General features: G+C 51.8%; 1 protein-coding gene across 3 annotated transcripts in view; it reads right to left on the reverse strand.

The window, feature by feature from the left end:
* The window catches only part of RPAP1 (RNA polymerase II associated protein 1), a 336,543-nt gene that overhangs the window by 276,825 nt on the left and 37,237 nt on the right, over positions 1-22,481 (reverse strand). For all 3 annotated transcript variants that reach the window (XR_012727659.1, XR_012727658.1, XM_075330058.1), the window contains exon 5: positions 10,598-10,769. Coding sequence is in view for 1 of the 3 variants with exons in the window: in XM_075330058.1 (XP_075186173.1) it covers positions 10,598-10,769 (172 nt within the window). In the remaining 2 variants the exon portion in view is untranslated. The remainder of the gene's footprint in view (positions 1-10,597; positions 10,770-22,481) is intronic.

Here is a 22,481-nt window from a genome sequence, read left to right on the forward strand (position 1 = left end):
GTCACAGTAGCCGTGACTCAGCAGCGATCTCGCTAGCGATCTCGTTTTGTGTGACGGTACCTTTATGCTCCGTCTGAATGCAGTGATGGTCGAGCATGTGCCCAACAGCTCCGTCCACTGTCTATGGGGCTGCAAAAGATATCCGAGCTTTATACTAGGTGCCATGTGGGTTCCATCAGTCAGACCCTCATTAATTATCCACAAGTTCGGTGATGAGTATGTGATCTCTAAATGCCCCCACCCCACTACTGGGATCCCTGAACACAAGAACAAGAACCATTAGCACTAGTGATGAGCGGGCACTACCATGCTCGGGGGCTCAGTACTGGTAACTGGTGATGAGCGGGCACTACCATGCTCAGGTGCTCTGTACTCGTAACTAGTGATGAGTGGGCACTACCATGCTCGGGGGCTCAGTACTGGTAACTGGTGATGAGCGGGCACTACCATGCTCGGGGGCTCAGTACTGGTAACTAGTGATGAGCGGGCACTACCATGCTCGGGGGCTCAGTACTGGTAACTAGTGATGAGCAGGCACTACCATGCTCGGGTGCTCGGTACTAGTAACTAGTGATGAGCGGGCACTACCATGCTCAGGTGCTCAGTACTCATAACTAGTGATGAGCGAGCACTACCACGCTCAGGTGCTCGGTACTCGTAACTAGTGATGAGCAGGCACTACCATGCTCGGGGGCTCAGTACTGGTAACTAGTGATGAGCAGGCACTACCATGCTCGGGTGCTCGGTACTAGTAACTAGTGATGAGCAGGCACTACCATGCTCGGGTGCTCAGTACTCGTAACTAGTGATGAGCGGGCACTACCATGCTCGGGTGCCAAACTCCTCCCATGTAGGCGCTCAGTGGGCATGCGCGATGCCTTTAAATATGGCGGCGCCCATGCACCGCGAGTGCGGCACAGAGTACACATGTTGTTGTGAGACAGGAGTGGTAAGTTAACTATTCTTTACAACATAATAATATTGATACTATTGGGTCTAAATGGAGATTAATGGGAACTTTATTATATCCCTATTACAGCCCAGGAGTATTTGCAGTTCTTATGAAGCTATATAAAAGTAGCAGAAACCTTACTAAAAGCTCCCCTGATGAGTAATAGACACGAAACGCGTCGGGAGTAAGGGAGCACAAGAAAAATTACCTGCAAATGATGTTTCACTAAGGGATGGTTATTAATTCCATATGAAATTGATTCCTGAGAAAGACGGACAGGGGATGATTATGGTTCTGGAGAGTCAACCCTGATGCAAAGAGTCTACACTGGGAACTAATCCTGTATCTACGACTGGGTGAGACCTTATCATGTTATATAGGAGCAGATGGTTATTTGCAATATTGATACCTGCTTAAATTGTCTCACTCTGTCTATCCCCATATTGAAATCCTTGGCTAATCCAGAGGGGCGGTTCCCCCCGGATTTTTACTTGGAATTATTTGAGTGCTACCATAAGTCTATGCTCTAGTGGGGACTCTGGGGACCGATATTTATAAACGTGCCTCACATGAGCTTTGGTCCGGTTTGAGCTTTGTGAACCAATACTCGTGTATATTTTTTTATATGTGTGCTTTTTATGTGTAATTTTATGGGACCAATGGTCTTTTAATTTTATCTCAGTAAAAGTTAAGTTTTAGGAGTTATTTATTGCAATATCTCTTTATACCCATATTGCTGTACTGCATTGACAATCGTTTATGGGCACCCATGAGTAGAAAATATCCAGCTTAAAAAATAGTGATGAGCGGGAACTACAATGCTCGGGTGCTTGGTACTCGTAATGAGCAGTTGGACACTAGGATGGGCGCAACTCGAGTACCCGAGTATAATGGAGATCGATGGGGGACTTGAGCATTTTTCCAGGAAATCTTCTATTATACTTGGTAGACGAGTCATGCCCAACCGAGCATCAAACTACTCTTAACGAATACAGAGTGCCCGAGCATGGTAGTGCCCACTCATCACGAATTATCACGTTTAAATGGAGTGACATTAATAAATGATAGGCATAAATTCTATGAAAACACTTTCAGAAGCACAGTGATGATCAAGCCACCCCATTATTGGAGCTCTAAAGCAGGGTCTCAACCAGAAAACCTTTTAAAGGGGTCGTCTGGTTTAAACAAGCTATCACCTAATCACAGGATGGGTGTTAACTTCTTGATCACTAGAGATCTGACCGCTAAGACCCCCAGTGATTTCCAGAAAGGGGCACTTCTATTCCAATTAGACTGGAGTGCCCATTCTCCGCCTCCGCTCCATTTATTCCCTCTGAGGCTGTTACAATGTTGCCCTTGGTTTTGTCCAACAGCCCCATAGAGAATGAATGGAGTGGCAGCCAAGCATGTGTATCGCCAATCTATTGTAAACAGGGATAAAAGTGCCCAGCTCTGGTGACCGATGTGGGCCCAAGTGATCAGACTCCCACCGATCTACAATTTATCACCTATCCTGAGGATAACTGGACAACCCCTTTAAAATGTGTCCTTTTAGCATGCTTAGGACCGGCACTATGCCTGAGTACAGATCTGCAGTGGCTCTTGATCTGCCATGGTCCTGGCATTACATAGTTCAGGATTCAATCGTGTTTCAAGTATATAACGCTACATTTTCCTGGTAGTGGTTGCCATTAACACTGACCATTCTTCACTGGGATAATTCAGAAGTTTAAGGCTCTGTGCGCACTAGTGCGTTTTTCCCGCGGATTTACCCGCGGATTTGCCGCGGAAATTTCTTGAGAAATGTCTGCAATCTTTGTGCAGACATTTCCCAGCAAATTCTATGGTAAAAAAAAAAAGCTGTGCGCACTGGTGCGGATTTTTCTCAAGAAATTTCCTTGAGAAGAATTTCTCGAGAAACTTTCTTGAGAAAATGAACATGTCCATTATTTCCGCAGGTACCCTGCGGATTTCGGCAGTACAGCCTGCAAAAATCCGCAGGGAACCACCCGTGGGAAAATCGCGGTAATTCCGCGGCTATTCCGCGGCAAATCCGCATGCGGATTTGGTGCGGATTTTTTCCGGAGGTCCGGAAATCTTTCACTCCCAGAAGTTTCTCAAGAAATTTTCTTGAGAAACTTCTCATTTCTAGTGCGCACAGAGCCTAAGGCTAGTTTCACACTTGCGTTGAACGGTATCCGTTGCATTGCGTTGTGTAACGGAAGCAACGGATGTGTTGCATATAGTGGCACAACGGATGCAACGAATGCTGCAAAACACCACAATTTTTTTTTTTTTTGTTTTTCTTTTACAGTTTTACCAGCGGCAGACTATTGTGAACGATCAAGCTGATCGCTCCCTGCAGCCGGCCACCGGTGATCAGCTGAGCGCTGTCACTTGCCGGCCGCCGGGTGATCAGCTGAGCGCTCCCTGCAGCCAACCGCCGGGTGATCAGCTGAGCGCTGTCACTTGCCGGCGTCCGGGCATGCCGGCGGGCGGGCGCTCAGCTGAGCGCTGTCACTTGCCGGCGGCCGGGCATGCCAGCGGGCGGGCATGCCGGCGGCCGGGCATGCCGGCGGGCGGGCGGGGTGTTCAGCTGAGTGCTGTGACTTGCCGGCGGCCGGGCATGCCGGCGGCCGGTCGCTCAGCTGAGCGCTGTCGCTTGCCGACGGCCAGGCGCTCAGCTGAACGTTCGGCCACCATGAGCCAAAATAAAGTTTGATTTAAATAAAAAAAAATAAATAAAATAAGAGCATGCGCAGTGAAATCCAGAGGATTCCGCTGCTCAAAACAACGTTACATGCTGCGTTCCTCCCGCTGGGCGGAAGCAACGGAGCGTCGCCCAGCGGAAGCAACGCAGGTCCTTTTGGTACAATCGTCAACCATACAAGTCTATGGGAAACAGCGGAATCCGTTAACGGATTCTGCTGTTTTCCAAAAGGGCGGATTGTAACGGAAGGAAAACAACGCAAGTGTGAAAGTACCCTAAGACATGACAGTCACCTTTTCTCCATCGCTTTCATTGGGGGACACAGGACCATGGGTGTATGCTGCTGTGACTAGGAGGCTGACACTAAGTAAACATAAAAAGTTAGCTCCTCCCTGGCAGTGTACACCCTGAGCTGGAGGCGGATCTACGCCACTTTTTGGCTTAGTGTCGTAGGAGGCTGAAGTAGGCCCATATCCTCTGCTATTTGGGCCCACCTCAGCTGTCTTTTTTTCTGTTTTTCTGACTTTTCGGCGCCGCTCAGCCTTTTCATTTTATTAGTTTTGTTTTACTGCAGGGTTAAAGTCCCTGCAACAGAGAGCACCCCTTGCCTGCTCCATACCTCCAGGTACCGTCCCCAGGGGTGTTGAGGCTCGAGACGTCAGGCCCTCTCCCCCTCCATCCCTACGGTGCCGTCCCAGGGTTGCTTGGGGTCGAGTATTTTCAAGGGCACACTCCCCATCCTCCCCTACGGTACCGTCCCAGGGGTGTTTCTGGGTGAGGCAGCAAGGGCTCTCTGCAACCCATGGCCTTCCCATCCAAAACCCGGCGAGAAGATCGCAGGCTCTGCAGAGTAGGAGCGCGCTCAAGCAGCACCATGCCTCCCCAGCATCCCCTTCAATCCAGGACCCAGGGAGAGGATCGTTGTCACTGCAGCTCAGGAGCGCTCAGCAGTGTTCCCAGCTGTCCAGCGTACCTCCCCGGTGTCACCCAGGGGCGTACAGCACTCATCGGCAGGCACAGCAACAAAGGATGGGGCCGAAGATCGCAGCGACGCCGGTAGGACGCAGGTAAGCTGTTTCCCCTCGGTCAGTGCTGCGCTCCCGGCAGCCGCCCACAAATTTAGTCCCCGGTCTGGGCCTACCTCAGGCTGAGCGCTCCGCCCCCCGCTTGCGCTTCTCCCAGGCCCCACGCAACTTCTGCAACGGCTCACTTCCTCGGCGGGAAGCGGGCCTGTTATCAGCAGCAGCCCTGCTTATCTGCTGGTGCCGTCCCCGCAGGCCTGAGACCTCTGCTGACCTGGGAAGGACACAGGACTTGGGTGAGCGCTGCTCCTGCTTAGGACCAGACTGTATCTTACTTCTCTTTTTTCTTTTTTCTCCTGTCTCCTCCCTAGTGTCACTAGTGAGAGTTTCCTGAGCAGCCATGCCTAACTCTAAGGCTATGTGCGCACGTGTGCGTAATTCATGCAGTTACGCTGCACTTTGTAGCGCAGCGTAACTGCATGCGTCCTGCGTCCCCTGCACAGTCTATGGAGATTGTGCAGGGGCCGTGCGCACGTGGCATATTAGAATGCAGCGATTCGGCTGCTGCCCGAATCGCTGCGTTCTAAGAAGTGACATGTCACTTCTTCCGTGCGCTTTGCCGGCAGCCCCTGCTCTGTCTATGGCAGGAGCTGCATGCAGAGCGCACGTTCTCGCCGGCACCATGCGCTGCAGAACGGAGCTTTTCACCTTTTAGGTGCAGTGCAGAGCGCACACGTGCGCACACAGCCTAAGTCATCCCGATCCAAACAGGCCCCCTATATAATGTATTTCGTGTGCACATTCTGCAAGGAAAAATTCTCCCAAGGCCAGGATTCGCCCCTCTGCTCGGCTTGCGTCCCAGAACCTCAGCCCACGCCGATTGCTCCAGACGCCGCCAGCACCCCCGTCGCTGTCGCTACTGCAACTGTACATGACACCCAGAGCACCAATGCGCTCTTCCCCCCGGATTGGTTGACCTCTCTGTCCCAGTCGGTAGACTCACTTTCAAGGGCGTCGCTGACCATTGCGCAGACATTGCAGTCACTCCCTATGTCCGGCCATGTCCCCCAGGTTCAGCCGGCTCAGGACGACAGTCGGTCTGATCCAGGCCCTACTACTGGAGCGCAGAAGCGGACCCGCCGGGTCTCCTCTTCAAGTTCTCCCAGAGGTCTCTCTCACCTCCAGGTCCCGATTACCACTCGTCTCCGGGACCGTCCGACCTCTCAGGAGAGGAGTCGGATGCAGCCTCACTGCTGGATTCAGATCAGACAGCCGATATCAGACGTATGGTGGATAGTCTGGTGGAAGCGGTAAATCAAACACTGAAGCTCCAAACGGACTCAGTTTCCACCCAGAGCTCGCATGTATCCTTCAAACGGGTTAAGCGTGCACACAGGCAATTCTGTGACCATCCAGAATTTGCTGAGATTCTACGCAAGCACAGACAACAACCGGATGTTCAGCAATGGTAAGTCGATTGATTTACACTATCCCTTCCCTGAGGAACTCAGGAAGGAATGGGCAGGCTCGCTTGTGGTCGACCCTCCTGTTTCCCGCCTGTCGTCACACACACAGTACTCTCTCTCCCGCACGGGGCATCGTTCCGAGACGCCACAGACCGGAACACCGAAAGATTTGCCCGTTCGGCCTTTGAGGCAGCGGGCGCAGTCCTTTCACCTGCTTTCGCCGCCATCTGGGTCGCAAAGGCCATGGTGTCCTGGGCCGATACTCTCCGCAGGGGTCTCCGTTCTGGGTCTAGCGATCCTGAGTTCGTCAACACTGCAGCACAGATTGCTCTAGCGGGTGAGTACATAATCAATGCATCTCTGTCAGCAGCCAACTACGCAGCGCAAGCGGCTAGCAACACGGTGGCCATCCGTCGGGCGATCTGGCTCAGAGCCTGGAATGCGGACGCGGCCTCTAAGTCATCACTTACCGCCCTCCCCTTTGCAGGAGGTCGTCTGTTTGGGGACAGGCTAGATCAGATTATCGCCGAGGCTACAGGAGGTAAGAGCACCTCTCTTCCACAGCCGAGACCAAGACGTATCCCGCGTCGCCAGCCAACCCCCAAGGTTCCAGTCCTTTCGTGCCCCAACACATCCTAAGAGAAGCAGATCCTCGCAGAGAAACAGGAAGAACCCGTCCTTCAATACAAACCCTGCCTGGCGTTCTAGGCCACACCAGCCATCCAAGTCGACATCAAGATCACAGTGCTACCCCGCTAAATGACTCGTGGTCTTCGCGCGCCAACGCAGATCAGGTGGGGGGGCGCCTGTCTCACTTCCAACACGTCTGGCTGCCTTGGATGAGGGACGCCAGGGCCAGAGAAATTCTAAACTCAGGGTACAAAATAGAGTTCTCATCAATTCCACCAGGTCGCTTTTTCCTCTCCCCACCACCCCCGAGTCAGACGCACGAGCTCGCCCCTTTTTTCACGCCATCAAATCTCTTCTCCACTCAGGGGTTGTAATTTCAGTTCCAACTTCGGACCGATTCAAGGGAGGCTACTCAAATCTTTTCATTGTCCCCAAGAAAGATGGCACTGTGCGTCCTGTTCTCAACCCCAAGCTTCTCAACAGATACGTCAGACCCCGAAAATTTCACATGGAATCACTCCGATCTGTGATTGCCTCCATGGAGGTCGGCGAATTCCTTGCTTCTCTGGACATACAGGACGCATATCTGCACATCCCAATTGCCCATCAGCACCAGAAATTCCTTTGCTTCGCAGTAGCAGAAGATCATTATCAGTTTACTGCTCTACCTTTTGGCCTCGCGTCTGCACCAAGAGTGTTTACAAAGGTCATGGCGGCTGCCATGTCTATCCTGCACTCCAGAGGGGTTTTGGTGATTCCGTACCAGAACAACTTGCTGATCAAGGGGTCTTCTTTCGACGACTATCTCCTAAGTGTTCAGGTCACCATCGATACTCTGTCTCGACTAGGCTGGCTCATCAAATCGGAAGAAGTCCTCTCTGACCCCGGCCCGCCGGATTACCTTCCTAGGCATGGAATTCGATACTATCCAAGGACGCATGTCCCTCCCGCAGGAAAAGATTGTCTCCCTCCAAAGAGACCTCCACATCCTCCGCCACTCCAGGGCGGTGTCCATACGTTTTGGCATGAGAGTCCTCGGTCGGATGGTGGCGGCAATAGAGGCGGTTCCGTTTGCCCGCTTCCACCTTCGTCCCCTTCAGCTAACCCTGCTGAACAAATGGGACAAATCTCTATTTACCCTGGATCGCAGGATCCATTTGTCTCCGGAAACCCGCAGCTCACTTCTGTGGTGGACCAGCCGCCCAAATCTTTCCAGAGGAATGTCATTCATACCTGTACACTGGCAGACAGTCACCACCGATGCCAGTCTTCTAGGCTGGGGAGCGGTGGTGCTTCATCACACGGCTCACGGTCGGTGGTCCTCCCAGGAGAGCCGGCTCCCTATCAACGTTTTAGAGATCAGAGCTGTCCTACGAGCCCTGCAGAAGTTCCAGCGCTTCATAAAGGATTCGCCAATCAGGATCCAGTCGGACAACGCCACAGCAGTGGCATACATCAATCACCAGGGCGGCACAAGGAGCATCATGGCAATGAGAGAGGTGAAGAAGATCATACAGTGGGCAGAGTCGCACTACTCCAGGATTTCCGTATCACATATCCCCGGCGTAGAGAATTGGGCAGCCGACTTCCTCAGCAGGCAAGGTCTGGCATCGGGCGAATGGTCCCTCAACAGGGAGGTTTTCAAACAGATCTGCCACAGATGGGGGACTCCGGATGTGGACCTGATGGCCTCTCGGTTCAACAATCAAGTTCCACAGTTCATCTCCCGTTACCACGACCAGCGGGCGCTAGGAGTCGACGCTCTCATCGTTCCGTGGAATCAGTTCACACTACCATTCATCTTTCCACCGCTTCCACTGATCCCAAGAGTTCTCAAGAAAATCAAAGCAGAGGGCATCCCAGTGATTCTTATTGCCTCGGAATGGCCCAGGCGAGCGTGGTTCGCAGACACCCCATGGCGGCTCCCAGATTGTCCGGACCTGCTGTCTCAAGGTACTCTCTTCCATCAAAATTCAGGAGTTCTCAATTTGACGGCATGGCTGTTAAATCCTGGTTACTAGCCCAGGCAGGCTTTGCTCCAGAGGTGATACAGACTATGGTCAGGGCTCGAAAGCCCTCGTCTTCAAAAATCTACTACCGCACTTGGAAAGCTTTCTTTCATTGGTGAGAGGCAAACGGTAAATCATCTCCGCTGGCTCTGTCGCTCCCAGTGTTACTGGCTTTCTTACAGTCAGGTTTACAGGCGGGTCTCTTGCTGGCAGCCCTCAAAGGGCAGGTGTCGGCTCTGTCGGTCCTTTTCCAGAAAAATTTAGCATCGCATCCATAAGTCAAGACTTTCATTCAGGGAGTCGCCCATCTGGTACCGCCATATCGTTCCCTGCTAGAACCATGGGACCTCAATCTGGTTTTAGGGTGGTTTAGTTCAAACCACTAAAGGAATCCTCAGTTTCACACCTATCCTGGAAGGTGGCCTTTTTGGTGGCAGTCACATCAATCAGGAGAACGTTGGAGCTGGCAGCTCTCTCATGCCGGTCACCTTTTCTAGTTTTCCACCAGGACAAGGTTGTCCTGCGCCCGTCTCCAGCTTTCCTGCCGAAGGTAGTATTTCCTTTTCATTTGAACGAGGAGATCGTTCTTCCATCCTTCTGTCCGGCACCCACTCACTCCTTTTAAAGGTCTCTGCACACACTTGACCTAGTGCAAGCTCTCAGGACTTACGTCTCGAGAACCGCGCCTTTCCGCAAGTCAGACAGCCTGTTCGTCCTGCCTACTGGGCCCAAGAGGGGCATGCCGGCGTCCAAGGCTACCATTGCAAGATGGATCAGGTCGGCCATATCGGAGGCCTACAGGATTAGAGACAAGTCTCCTCTGAGGGGAGTAAAAGCACATTCCACCCGTGCTGTAGGGGCGTCTTGGGCAGACACCAGGCGTCAGCCGAATAAGTCTGCAAAGCCGCCGTGGTCCAGCCTTCATACGTTTGCCAGGTTTTACAAGGTGCACACCAAGGCTTCAGCGGATGCCTGCCTTGGGAGAAAGGTGTTGCAGGCGGCTGTCGCACACTTATGAAACGGTGGTACACATTTGGACACAGTTTGTTTTTTTGTATGGATCTGTGTGATTGCTCCTTTACCCACCCAGGGACTGCTTTTGGACGTCCCATGGTCCTGTGTCCCCAAATGAAACTATAGAGAAAGGAGGACTTTTGTGTACTCATCGTAAAATCTCTTTCTCTGAGTCTTCATTGGGGGACACAGAACCCACCCTGTTTGGATATTGGGTTGTTCTTAGTTTGCCGGATGATCCTGTTTCTTTACGGGACCGCGTTTTTTTGCACCCGGCTTATATATATTTACATAAATATGTTTACATAAAATACTGTGTTCAACACATGTGTTTCTTGTGGTTATCTTGATTAGTTATGGTTGTTCAGGTTTCTCCTACTACTGCTTGTACAGTAAACTGGCGTAGATCCGCCTCCGGCTCGGGGTGTATACTGCTAGGGAGGAGCTAACTCTTCTTATGTTTACTTAGTGTCAGCCTCCTAGTCACAGCAGCATACACCCATGGTCCTGTGTCCTCCAATGAAAACTCAGAGAAAGATTTTACGGTGAGTACACAAAAATCCTTCTTTTACAGGGCTAAATGCAACATTCTGATAAAGACAGTAAAAATGGGATAATGCAAGCCCCCTATTCAACACAGTCATCATTTGTTTCAGGGAAAATATGTAGGCATGCAAAAATATACTGTAGATACAGAATATGGGCAACTGCAAACCTTTTGTGCCCTAGAGGAAATCTCTGCAATGTGTAATATTTGCACTGTAACCTCACAGACATGTCCAGCCATAACTTACCTGCCGTGTGGAAGGATTTATTTTCTTCTGAGGGTGGGACATTCACTGGTTCAACATGAGGACCAGGCTGAAGTTGGGCTGTTGAGGCTCCAGCACTTTTTGCTGCCTCCATGGCCCTTTTGGCTGCCATTTTTTGAGCAAAAATGCTTACTTTTCCAGATGTTGGCATAGCCTACAAAAAGAAAAAAAAAACACAGGATGAGAACTAGCTTAAATAATAGGTTTCTCTATCCAATTATTTGTCTTATTGCTCCAATGCATCTAAAATAAAAAAAATAAAAATATATATATTTATTTTACATTTTAAAAGCAGAGTGAAAAAAGCCTCCTACTGTTTTGCTATTCAGTTCCTATGCAGATCTGTGTCGTCATGGTTACAGACTACAAGAATCCCAGTGTGTAGTCAGATAGGGTGCAAGGGGGCACGGTTAATGTAGGAGGCCATGAAGGGGGCATTGTTCATGTATGGTGCCACAAATGAAGTCAAAAGTGTGTTTCATTTTGCAGAGACAAATCCTGGCTGGAAAAAGTCAGAGATCTGCGCCGGGTGGAGAAGAAAAGAGAAAAATGAATGATTTCAACTAGAGACCTACAGTTTTTACACTTACATGGTCTATAGATGGCCAGTTTATAACAAGTATCTGCCCACTGCATATACTGGTAGTATGTGATCATGGCGTGGCAGTATTTGTCCCTTTTATGTGGTATTATTGGTTTATTGGTTGTGGTGTTGTGGGTTTTGTTAAATATCAGGATGGTGGCAATACGTCTCTAAAGACCATAGCAACGCCACTAGGGTGCATGCATTTGAGTGTCATCCTGGTAATGAGGTCCATAGCTAGATTTTGCCCTTGGGGCCATTAGACTCAGGTTACATCACTGCTCCTGAGGGTAATTGATAAGTGTCCAATCACTAAGGGGCCCACACCGACCAGACCAATGGGAGTCCTGTGCTCCTATTTTAATAGAATGGACCACAGCGCTCCCCAGCCACCTAATTTCCACCTGCATGGTTGACTGTTTGGACCATCTGTCCTGACCTTTTCAGATTCGTCAATATGGAGGATCACAATTGCACTGACGCCGTCAGGGATCAGGAGCTAACAGTGCGAGTCAGCGATCTTGGCCAGTTTCACAGCAGCGCTTACAAACTCACTATTGAAGAGCTTGCATGCGCTGTGCATGTTCAGCCCCAACTGCAAAGTTGTCACCTGGTGAATGAGACATAAACAAGTACTAAAAAAAAAAAAAAATAATAATATATATGTCTCTGCTTTTGAGATCAAACAATTGTAATAACAAGCAAACTACAAAGTTGCTTCTTTTTACTAGCACTTTGCAACCTTACCCATATGACAACATGAAAGTAGCCCTTTAAGAGAGTAGTGATGTCCAAGCCGCCACATTGTACGGGTCCTAATGAAACTATCTCAACAAGAAACCCCCTTTATAATCACCAGCCAGAGCAGAAAGCGAATGCAGCTCTTGATCTGGAGATCCCAATACTTCCAGGTAGTTCTTGGTGTAGTGCTGCTTTCACACATCCGGCTTGAGCTGTGCGGCTCAATCCGGCTGTGCAAGCTATGCAACGGATGTGGTGAAAACACCGCATCCTTTGCATAAGTTTTTCCCATGCGGCCCGTCCGGTTTTTGCCGCTTCCGGCATGCTACTGAGCATGCGCAGTGGCAAAAACCGCATGCGGCGGCCGGATGCGGTGTTTGCCGCATCCGGCCGCCATAGGCATGCATTGAAAAATGCGCAGCATCGGCAGGATGCGGCGCGATGCGGGTTTTTTTGCCGCACGAAAAAACGTGCCAGGCAACGTTCCATCCGGCCGCCGCATCGGCTAAATCTGCCGCATGCGACAAAAACCGGATGGAACGCAAGGCCATGCGGCACAATGCGGCACTAATTAAAGTCTATGCAGGAAAAACGCAACCGGCAGCAAAAAAAAAAACGGTTGCGATTTTCCTGCAAAGTGCCGGATTGTGCCGCATTGCAGAAACCGGAGGTGTTAAAGCAGCCTAAGTGGCCAAGAGGAATTCATATTGTATTCTGTTTTTCAGAAACCCTTTAAGATATCAGTTAAACCAAGCTGTCTGTAGACAATTGTTAGCGCTTGACCCAAAAACCATTAAATCTGCAGCTAGGTTTATAGGCAACAAAATCCCCCTTAATTTGCCTGGAGTCAAATAAAATTTACATGAGATTTTTTTTCATAAAAAATCCCCAACAAACCAGCGCTGATAAAGGGTTTTTTTCTATCGCTTTCGTTGGGGGACACAGGACCATGGGTGTATGCTGCTGTGACTAGGAGGCTGACACTAAGTAGACATAAAAAGAGTTAGCTCCTCCCTGGCAGTGTACACCCTGAGCCGGAAGCGGATCTATGCCAGTTTTTTGCTTAGTGTCGTAGGAGGCTGAAGTGGGCCCATATCTCTGTGGGCCAACCTCAGCCTAGGCTATTCATTTTTTTCCGTTTTTTTCGTGCCATACGGCGCCGCTCAGCCTTCTCATCTCTTCTAGGCTTTTGTCTCTTCTGCAGGCCAGCATCAGAGAGAACCCTCGCCTTCTCTTCTCTACGGGGTACCGTCCCCAGGGTCGCTTGGGGCGACCCCAGGCCCTATCCCCCTCCGGCCCCATGGTACCACCCCAGGGGCTGCTTGGGGACCGACATTGTTAATTTTTTAAGGGCACACACTCCCCGTCGACCCCTATGGTACCGTCCCAAGGGGTGCTTCTGGTGGAACCGGCGAGGAATTATCTGAGCACCCGGTGTCAGGATGCACGAGGCCTCCCCCAGCGTTCTTTCCTGGTACCCTGGGCCCAGGCAGAGGATTTTTCACAGCAGCGCAGGAGCGCTCTGCAGTCTCCCTCACAGCTCCAGCTTCCCGCCCTCCCTGATGCCTTCCAGAGCAGACTTCACTCACCGGGGGCCGCAGCAGTCGAGGATGGAACCCGTGGATCTGAGTGACGCGCAGGGACGCAGGTAAGATCTGCTCCGCGCGCAGCGCTGCGCTCCCGGCGGCCGCCGCTCACTAATTTAGTCCCCGGCTTACCTCGGGCCGGAGCGCTCCACCCCCGTTTGCGCGCGCGCGCGCGCGCGTTTTTCCGGCTGCGCCCCCCTCTTCTTCTGCCCTGAGACAGCCAGCTCAGCCTGCAGCACGCCCCCATTCCTCCCAGCGTCCCCTACTACACAGGACCTAGAGAGAGGATCACAACTGCAGCGCAGGAGTGCTCTGCATCTCCAGACCTCCCCAGCGTTCACTTCTTCACTGGGCCCAGGCAGGGGATCGTGGTCACCACATCTCCCCAGGCAACTCTCCGGCAGACAGGATGGGGCCCGAGGAGCACAGCGACGCCGGCAGAACGCAGGTGAGACTTCTCTGCGCTCAGCGCTGCGCTCCCAGGGGCCACCCACTACTCTAACCCCCTGTTTCGGCATGCCTCAGGCCTCAGCCCTCCGCCTCACTGTTTGCACGCGTGTGCTTCTTTCCCAAGCATGACCCCTGCAGTTCCTGCCCGGTCCCTCGACCGACCTCCCCTACTGTAAAAAAAAAAAATATATATATATATATATATAAATAATTGAAGGACTGCGTTTTTTCCTTCAGCAATACTGTCCCCGCAGTCTCTGAGACCCCTGCTGACCTGGGTGGGACACAGGACCTGGGTGGGTGCTGCTCCTGCTTAGGAACAGACTATACCTCTTTAATTTTTTTCCCCCTTTTCTCCTGTCTCCCCCCTAGCATCACTATTGTTTTTTTCCTAAACACCTTATAGCTTTTTATGCATGCACAGCCTGCTAGGTAAAATCCTCCCAATCCAGGCTACGCCCCCCGCTCGGCTTGCGCCCCATATCACCGCCAGCACCCGAGCTCCGCTGCGCTCCCTTATCCGGAGGGGTAAACCCTCTATCCCAGTCTGTGGACTCTCGCTCAAGGGCGTCTCGGACCATCGCGCAGGCGTTGCAGTCGCTCCCTACGCCTGGCCATGCTCCCCCGGTCCAGCTGGCTCTGGACAACAGTCGGTCTGATCCAGACCCCTCTGCCGGAGCGTAGAAGGGGACCTGTTCGGCCTCCTCTCAAGCCCTCCCGGAGATCTCTCCTCGTCTCCGAGACCGGCCGACCCCTTTTGTCAGGAGAAGAGTCGGATGCAGCCCCGATGCTGATTCCAGATCAGAGGGCTGATGTCAGAGGTAGGGTGGATAGTCCGGTCAAAGCGGTAAGTCGTACGCCAAAGCTCCAGACGGACTCTGTGGCTACCCAGTGTTTGCATGTCCCATTCAAACAGGTTAAGCGGGCACACAGGCAATTCGGTGGCCATCCAGAATTTGCTGAAATTCTATACAAGCACAGACGACAACCGATCAAGATATCCAACAATGGTAAGTCGTTTGATTTACTTTTCTCCTTCCCTGAGGCTCTCAGGAAGAAATGGGCAGGCTCACCTATGGTCGCCCTGCTGTTTTTTTTTCCGTCTGTCATCTTCCAATACTATCTCTCCTGCACGGGGCATCGCTCCAAGACGCCACGGATCAAAACACCCCAGGATGTCCCGGGCCGCTAACCTCCACAACGGTCTTCGCGCGGGATCGAGTAATCCGGTGTTTTCAACATGGCTACACAGATCGCTTTGGCGGGTGAGTACATACTCATCGCATCTCTGTCACAGCCTACTGCGCAGTGCAGGCGGCTAGCAGCACGGGGGCCATCTGTCGGGCGATCTGGCTCAGAGCCTGGGATGCGGACGCGGCTTCTAGGATATCAACTACAGCCCTCCCCTTTACAGAAGGTCGTCTGTTTGGGGACTGGCTGGATCAGATTATCGACGAGATCACAGGAGCTTCTATTCCACACACAAGAAAACCAGGCCCCCGTTGAGGAACAGGAAGTTTCTCTCCTTCAAAATAAAGCCCTTACTGGCGTTTCTCAGCTACGCCAGACATCAAAGTCGACGTCCGGATCACAGCGCTACCCCGCTAGATGACTCTTGGTCGTTGCGCGCGGGCGCAGACCAGGTGAAGGGGGGGGGGCCCTGTCTCATCTCAATCACGTCTGGCGGACTTGGATCACGGACGCCTGGGTCGGAGAGATGCTGGTCTTAGGGTACATAAGAGTTTTCAGCAAGTCTATCGTCGGACATACAGGTCGCACCTAATTTGCCAACAGCACAGATGTTCCTGCGTCTCGCAATAGCAGACGATCATGTTTGGTGATTCCGTACCTGGACGCCTTGTTGATCGGGGGTTCTTCTTTTTGACGACTGTCTCCTAAGTGTTCAGGTCACCATCGATATCCTGTCCCGAATCGGCTAGCTCATCATTCGTAAGAGAGCCCTCTCTGACCCCGGCCAGCAGGATTACCTGTCTAGGCATGGAGTTCGATACCATCCAAGGAGGCGTATCCCTCCAAAGAGACCTCCAGATCCTCCGTCACTCCAAGCCGGAGAGTCCCCAGTCGAATGGTGGCGGCGATAGAGGCGGTTCCGTTTGCCGCTTCCACCTTCGTCTCCTTCAGCTGACTGGGCCGAACAGATGGGACAATTCTCTATTCACCTTGAATCGCAAGATACAATTGACTCCGGGAACCCGCCGCCCACTTTTATGGTGGACCAGCGGCCTTCATCGATCCAGTGGAATGTCTTTCATACCAGTACACTGGCAGGCAGTCATCACCGATATCAGTTTTTCTGACTGGTTCCAAAACACACGGCTCATGGTCGGTGGTCCTCCCAGGAGAGCCATCTGCCTATCAATTTTTTTTAGGGATCAGAGTTTTTTTCTCCGAGCCCTACAGATTTTTTTCAGCCCTTCATACAAGAATCGCCATCCAGAATCCAGTCGGACATCACCTGGGCGGAACAAGGAGCGTCTTGGCGATGACATAGGTGAATAAGATCTTACGGTGGGCATAGCCTCTCCACTCCAGATTTTTGTCCGCAATCAATTTCCCCGCCGTGGAGAATTGGGCAGCAGACTATATTAGCAAGGTCTGGCGGCAGGCGAAGGATCCCTCAACAGAGAGGCTCTCGAATGGATCAGCTTCAGATGAGATATTCCGAATGTGGACCTGATGGCTTCTCCATTCAACAATCAAGTCACAAGAGCCCTCAAACTCAGAGCAGAGGGCATCCCAGTGACTCTCATTGCCATGGATTGACCCAGGCAAGCGTTGTTCGCAGAGCTCACGCAGCTCATCAGACACCCCTTGGTGGCTTCCAGTTCGTCGGCACTTCCTGTCGCAAAAGTCCTCTTTTTCCGTCAATGTTCAGGGATTCTCAATTTGACCGCATGGCTGTGGAACCAGGGCTACTAGCCCAAGCAGGCTCTTTCCCACAGGTGTTACAGACCAGGGTCAGAACTCAGAAGCCTCCGTCTTCAAACATCTACTACCGCACCGGAAAGGCCTCTTCTCAAGAGTGTGAGGTCAACGTCAACTCATCTCCACTGGATCTGTCACTCCCAGTGTTACTGGCCTTCCTACAGTCAGGCTTACAGGCGGGTCTCTCGCCAGCAACCTTCGAAGGGCAGGTGTCGGCTCTGTCTTTTCCAGAGAAATCTTGCATCTCGGCCGCAAATCAGGACGTTCATCCAAGGAGTCGTCCATCTGGCACCGCTAGATCGTTCCCCGCTAGAGCCATGGGACCTCCAGCTGGCTCTAGGGTCTCTTCAATTAGCCCCCGTTCAATCCTCAATCTCACGCCTATCCGGGAAGGTGGCTTTGTTGAGGGCAGTCACTTCAATCAGAGGAAGGTCTGCTCTGTAAGCCCTCTCATGCGGGTCACTTTTTCTTATTTTTTTCACCAAGACGAGATTGTTCGGCACCCGTCTCAGGTTTTTTTTCCTACCGGATGTAGTATCTGAATGAGGTGATGGTGGCTCCATCCTTCGGTCCAGCCTCCATTCGATCCTTGGAGAGGTCACGGCTTACACCGGATCTAGTGCGAGCTCGGAGGAGCTACGTTTCGAGATCCGCGCCCCTCTGCATCTTGGACGGCCTATTCGCCCTGTTTACTGGACCCAGGAGGGGCATGCCGGGGTCCAAGGCTACCACTGCAAGTTGGATCAGGCCGACCATATCAGAGGCCTACAGGATTAGAGTCAGGTTTTCTCCGAGGGGTGTAAAAGCCTTTCCACCTGTGCAATTGGGGCGTCTAGGACAATCAGACGCCAGGCATCAGCCAAGAAAGTCTACAGAGCCGCCGCGTAGTCAAGCTTTTCATACCTTGTCCAGGGTTTCCAGGATACAGCAAGCGGCTGTTGCACACCTATGATAAGCCGATATACTTTTGCACCGAGCATTCTTACAGAGTTTTTCAATATGTTTTGAATCTGTATGATTACTCCTGTACCCACCCAGGGACTGCTTTTGGACATCCCATGGTCCTGTGTCCCCCAATGGAAGCGATAAAGAAAGAAGGATTTTTGTGTACTCACCATAACATCTCTTTCTCTGAGTCTTCATTGGGGGACACAGCACCCACCCTGTCTGGATATTGGGTTGCTCTTAGTTGCCGGATGTTACTGCTTCTTTATGGAACCACGTTCTTCTGTACCCGGCTTTTCTTCAGCGCTCTATTGGGAGACCCAGACAATTGGGTGTATAGCTACTGCCTCCGGAGGTCACACAAAGTATTACACTAAAAAGTGTAAGGCCCCTCCCCTTCTGGCTATACACCCCCCGTGGGATCACGGGCTTACTCAGTTTTAGCTTTGTGTGCGAAGGAGGTCATACATCCACGCATAGCTCCACATTGTATAGTCAGCAGTAGCTGCTGACTATCTCGGATGGAAGAAAAGAGGACACATATAGTGTCCCCAGCATGCTCCCTTCTCACCAGATGGTGTTGCAAGGTTGAGGTACCTATTGCTGGTACAGAGGCCGGAGCCCCACATGCTGTTTTCCTTCCACATCCCCTTGGAGGGCCCTGTGGAAGTGGGATCTGTCGGCCTCCAAGCCCTGAGGCCGGGCTCCATCCACAGACCCAGAAGAACCTGATGGATGTGGAGCACGAGTACTATCAGGGACAAGGCCCTGCATCGGTCAGGTACTCGGTGTCTCCGGCAAGCACAGCACGCTCCGGGCTTGCTGGGCGTTATAGTGCGCCGGGGACATTAGTGATGGGCTTATGTTGCTGCAGCCATGGCTGAGCGACGGGTCATGTTTAGGAACTTGCGCCGACCGCTCATACGGCGGCGGCGCTGATGTGACTTGTAGTGCGCCGGGGACTTGGCGCCGACCGCGCTTTTACGGCGGGGGCGCCTGTAACTTTAGTCCCCGGCTTCTGAGGCCTGGCACCGCTTCGTTCCCGCCCCCAGCCCTGCCAGTCAGAGGAGGGGCGGGACGCTGTACAGATCTCAGCGCAGGGAGCTGGAGTCTGCTTTGCATTCTCCAGCCCCCTCTCACTGAACACAGTGAGATGCCGGGTTCCCGCTCTTGGCTGGGGCTCGCCCACGGCCCGCCCCTCTGCACAGGACGTGGAAGAGAAGCCGGCAGCCATTATGGTTTCCACTCTGGGAGAACGGAACCAGGCACAGGTTTTTGAGCGACCTCATACTCGCGCTGGGCGGGCGATAGGCAGTACTGGTCCCACTAATACTGAAGTGGGCTTTTGAACTGTGTGCGGATATGCGATGCAGCACTGTACTGTCGCTATTCTGGGCATACTCTCCTAGATGGCTAGACAAGTGTTCAATGATTAGTCTGCAGTGTTTGTTGGCAGATTTGGCAACAGCAAAGTGCCAAGGCACAAGCTTTCATTGCCGCTTCGTTTGCAGGTGCTGCAATTGGGTTTATTGTCATGCTATACATGCACTATATGTCGTTTTTCTTGGCTAATGCACCTAGTTAAACAGACAATAGCAGCAGTAAGGCAACGCTGCCAAGGCACAGGCTCTCAATGCTGCTTGATTTGCTTGTACTGCAGTGTTTTTCTGTCATGCTTGTCTGCTATACATTTCCTGTATGTCGCTATCCTTGCCTCATGCTCCTAGTTAACTAGACAACAGCAGCAGTAGAGCAGTGGTGCCAAGGCACCAGCTTGCAAGGCTGCTGCATTTGCATGTGCTGGCAGTGTTTACTGTCATGTTTGTATGCGATACATTCACTGTATGTCGCTATCCTTGTCTCATACTCCTAGATATATAGACAATAGCAGCAGAAGGCCTAATGTGCTAAGCCACAAGTTTCAATGCTGCGTGTACTACATGTGCTGAAGTGTTTACTTGTACTTCAGGCTTGTATGCTATACATTCACTGTATGTCGCTATCCTTGTCTCATACTCCTAGATATATAGACAATAGCAGCAGAAGAGCTAATGTGCCAAGCCACAAGTTTTCAATGCTGCGGGTACTACAGGTGCTGAAGTGTTTACTTGTACTTCGTGCTTGAATGCTATACGTTCACTGTATGTCGCTATCCTTGTCTCAAGCTCCTGGATAAATAGACAACAGCAGCAGAAGAGCTAATGTGCCAAGCCACAAGTTTTCAATGCTGCGTGTACTACATGAGCTGAAGTGTTTATTTGTACTTCATGCTTGTATGATTATTTACTGTACGGTCGCTATCCTAGGCTATGCACTTAGATAGCTAGACAACAACAGCAGAAAAAGAAAAGGCCAATGAGGACTTTATATGTTGCTTGTACTGCATGTAATACGAGTCTAGGACCCCAGTGCGGGCAATTGCTTGACCGGGGTTTTCGGCTATATGTGGTTAAAAGAACCACCTGTGCTTCCTGCCCAGAGACAGGGACGAAATTGCAGTTTCTTTACGCTGTTATATTGGCTGTGACTATGGCTGACATCTTACAGTCTGGCAGCCCACGCAGACCTTGGGCAATATAGTTGCAATGCCCCTGGCCACCATGATTTGAGGAGCAGCTCAAGGCTCCAGGGTGGTTTTCACGCGTCCCAGGGGGCAGGCTCCGACACGGACGTCAGTTCAAGAGGGCCTAAGCAGGCTCGCTGGGAATAGCCCTCGACTCCATCAGTGAAAGAGTCAGCTTCACAGCAGGGGAGATCTCTTTTCTAATATCGCAAGCAATTGCGTACTCGTCTGGCCCTCTGATCCTAGAGATGCAGTCCAGAAACGCAACGCTTTTCACGATAAGCGTTCTCCGACCGTATTAATGAGACACTCTCCTCCCTGATTGGACAAGCGCTAGCCCAGGTCCAAATGTGGATCTCCCGATCTCCAGGCTTGCAGCTGGATCTATAGTTGTAGTGGTGGATGGGGCTTCACGTCAAAATGCCATTGACAGATAGATAGGTTCTGGCCGCAATCTGTCTATGAAGCTATCGGCAGGTCGGTTGCTCCGGCAGTCGCAGCCGTGAAGGCACTCCAAGCTATTTCAGATAGTGTTGCGCAGAGGGACGCTGTCACCGGTACATCTCGGTCTCAGCAGCGTCTGTAATCTCGCAATCGCCGCATGGCGAACCATGCTGTTAAGGCTGTCCGAGACTCTACGAGCCGGACGGCGGTGGCATCGGCCATCTCCGTATTTTTTACGCAGAGCCTAGTGGTTAACAGATTGGATCAGATGCTTCTTCCAACAAAGTGCTTAACCAGGTTGCCTTTATCTAGTGATAGTCTGTTGGTAAGGGTTGAATGAATTCATTCAACTGTCCAAAACGACTCAAAAGGCCCAGAAGGGCATAGATTCCTAGCAGGCTCAAGTACGCCCGGGGAAGGCAGCCGGAGGAATCGCTACCAAAGCGTTTTTTTCTCATAATTTTCAGCCTTCTCACTCCGCAACCGCGGGGAGCAGACTCCCCCGCTTTAGCGACATTTACCTACCACAGGTCAAAGGCCGGTGAGAGAGAGTCAGTTTGTCTCAAACTACCTCTCCGACCGAGACGAGGCTCTTCTGCAGGCAGGACGAGTGGTAATCCCTGTTCCTCTTCAGGAACCAGTTACGCCTTTTGCTTCGACCTGGTCGTGGTGCCAAGATAGGACGGCTCCTTCCGTCCCGTTCTGGAATTTAAACTGCTTAACAAGCACGTGACAACCAGGCGGTTCCGGAGGGAATCACTCCGCTCCGTCATTGCCTCACTGTCTCAAAGAGTTTTTCCTAACATCCATAGACATTAGGATGCTTATCTCCACGTGCCGATTGCTCCAAGGCACCGGCGTTGGCTACGGGCATATTTCGTTTTGTAGCCCTACCCTTCGGCTGGCGACAGCCCCACGGGTTTTTCACCAAGTTCATGGCAGCAGTGGGAGCAGTCCCGCGCTCTTACGGTCACTCTGTGATCCCTTTCTTGGACAATCTACTTGTCAAGGCACTCTCTTTTAGAAGCATGCCAACACAACCTGAACATGGCGCTGGACCCTTCCCAGAGTTTCGGGGAGGTCTTTGACTTCTTCTAAGTTGAACCCAATCGCTGGCATATCTTGGCATAGAGTTTTCACACTCTCTCAGTGATAGTGAATTCCGCTGGACAAACAGCGTTCACTACAGACGAGGGTGCAGTCTCTCCTTCAAGGAGGCGCCTCATCCAGAGGCGAGCTTTTTCACGCAGTTTCATCTGCGTCCGCATCATTAGAAGATTCTTCGCTAAGGGGAAGGAAGTCGATGTTCCTACACAGTAACGTCCCCCTTTCACAGACGGTCAAAGACCGTCTTCAGAGGAGTCCACCCTTCAACTCAGTGGTCTAGAGCTCTGGGCAGTGTATCTTGCACTGCAAGCTTTCCTGCAGTGGCTGGAATGCAATCAGAACCGAATTCAGTCGGACTATCCACAGGTGGCGTACACATTCCGGACGTACAACACTAGGAAGCAAGTCTTCCTCAGTCGCGAGGACGTGGACGCAGGGGAATGGGACCTGCTCCCGTTTGGCTTCAAGAAATCGGTAGCCGCGGGATGAGGACGGACGTCG

Source organism: Anomaloglossus baeobatrachus, chromosome 12 (assembly GCF_048569485.1).
Source record: "Anomaloglossus baeobatrachus isolate aAnoBae1 chromosome 12, aAnoBae1.hap1, whole genome shotgun sequence".
NCBI lineage: Eukaryota > Metazoa > Chordata > Amphibia > Anura > Aromobatidae > Anomaloglossus > Anomaloglossus baeobatrachus.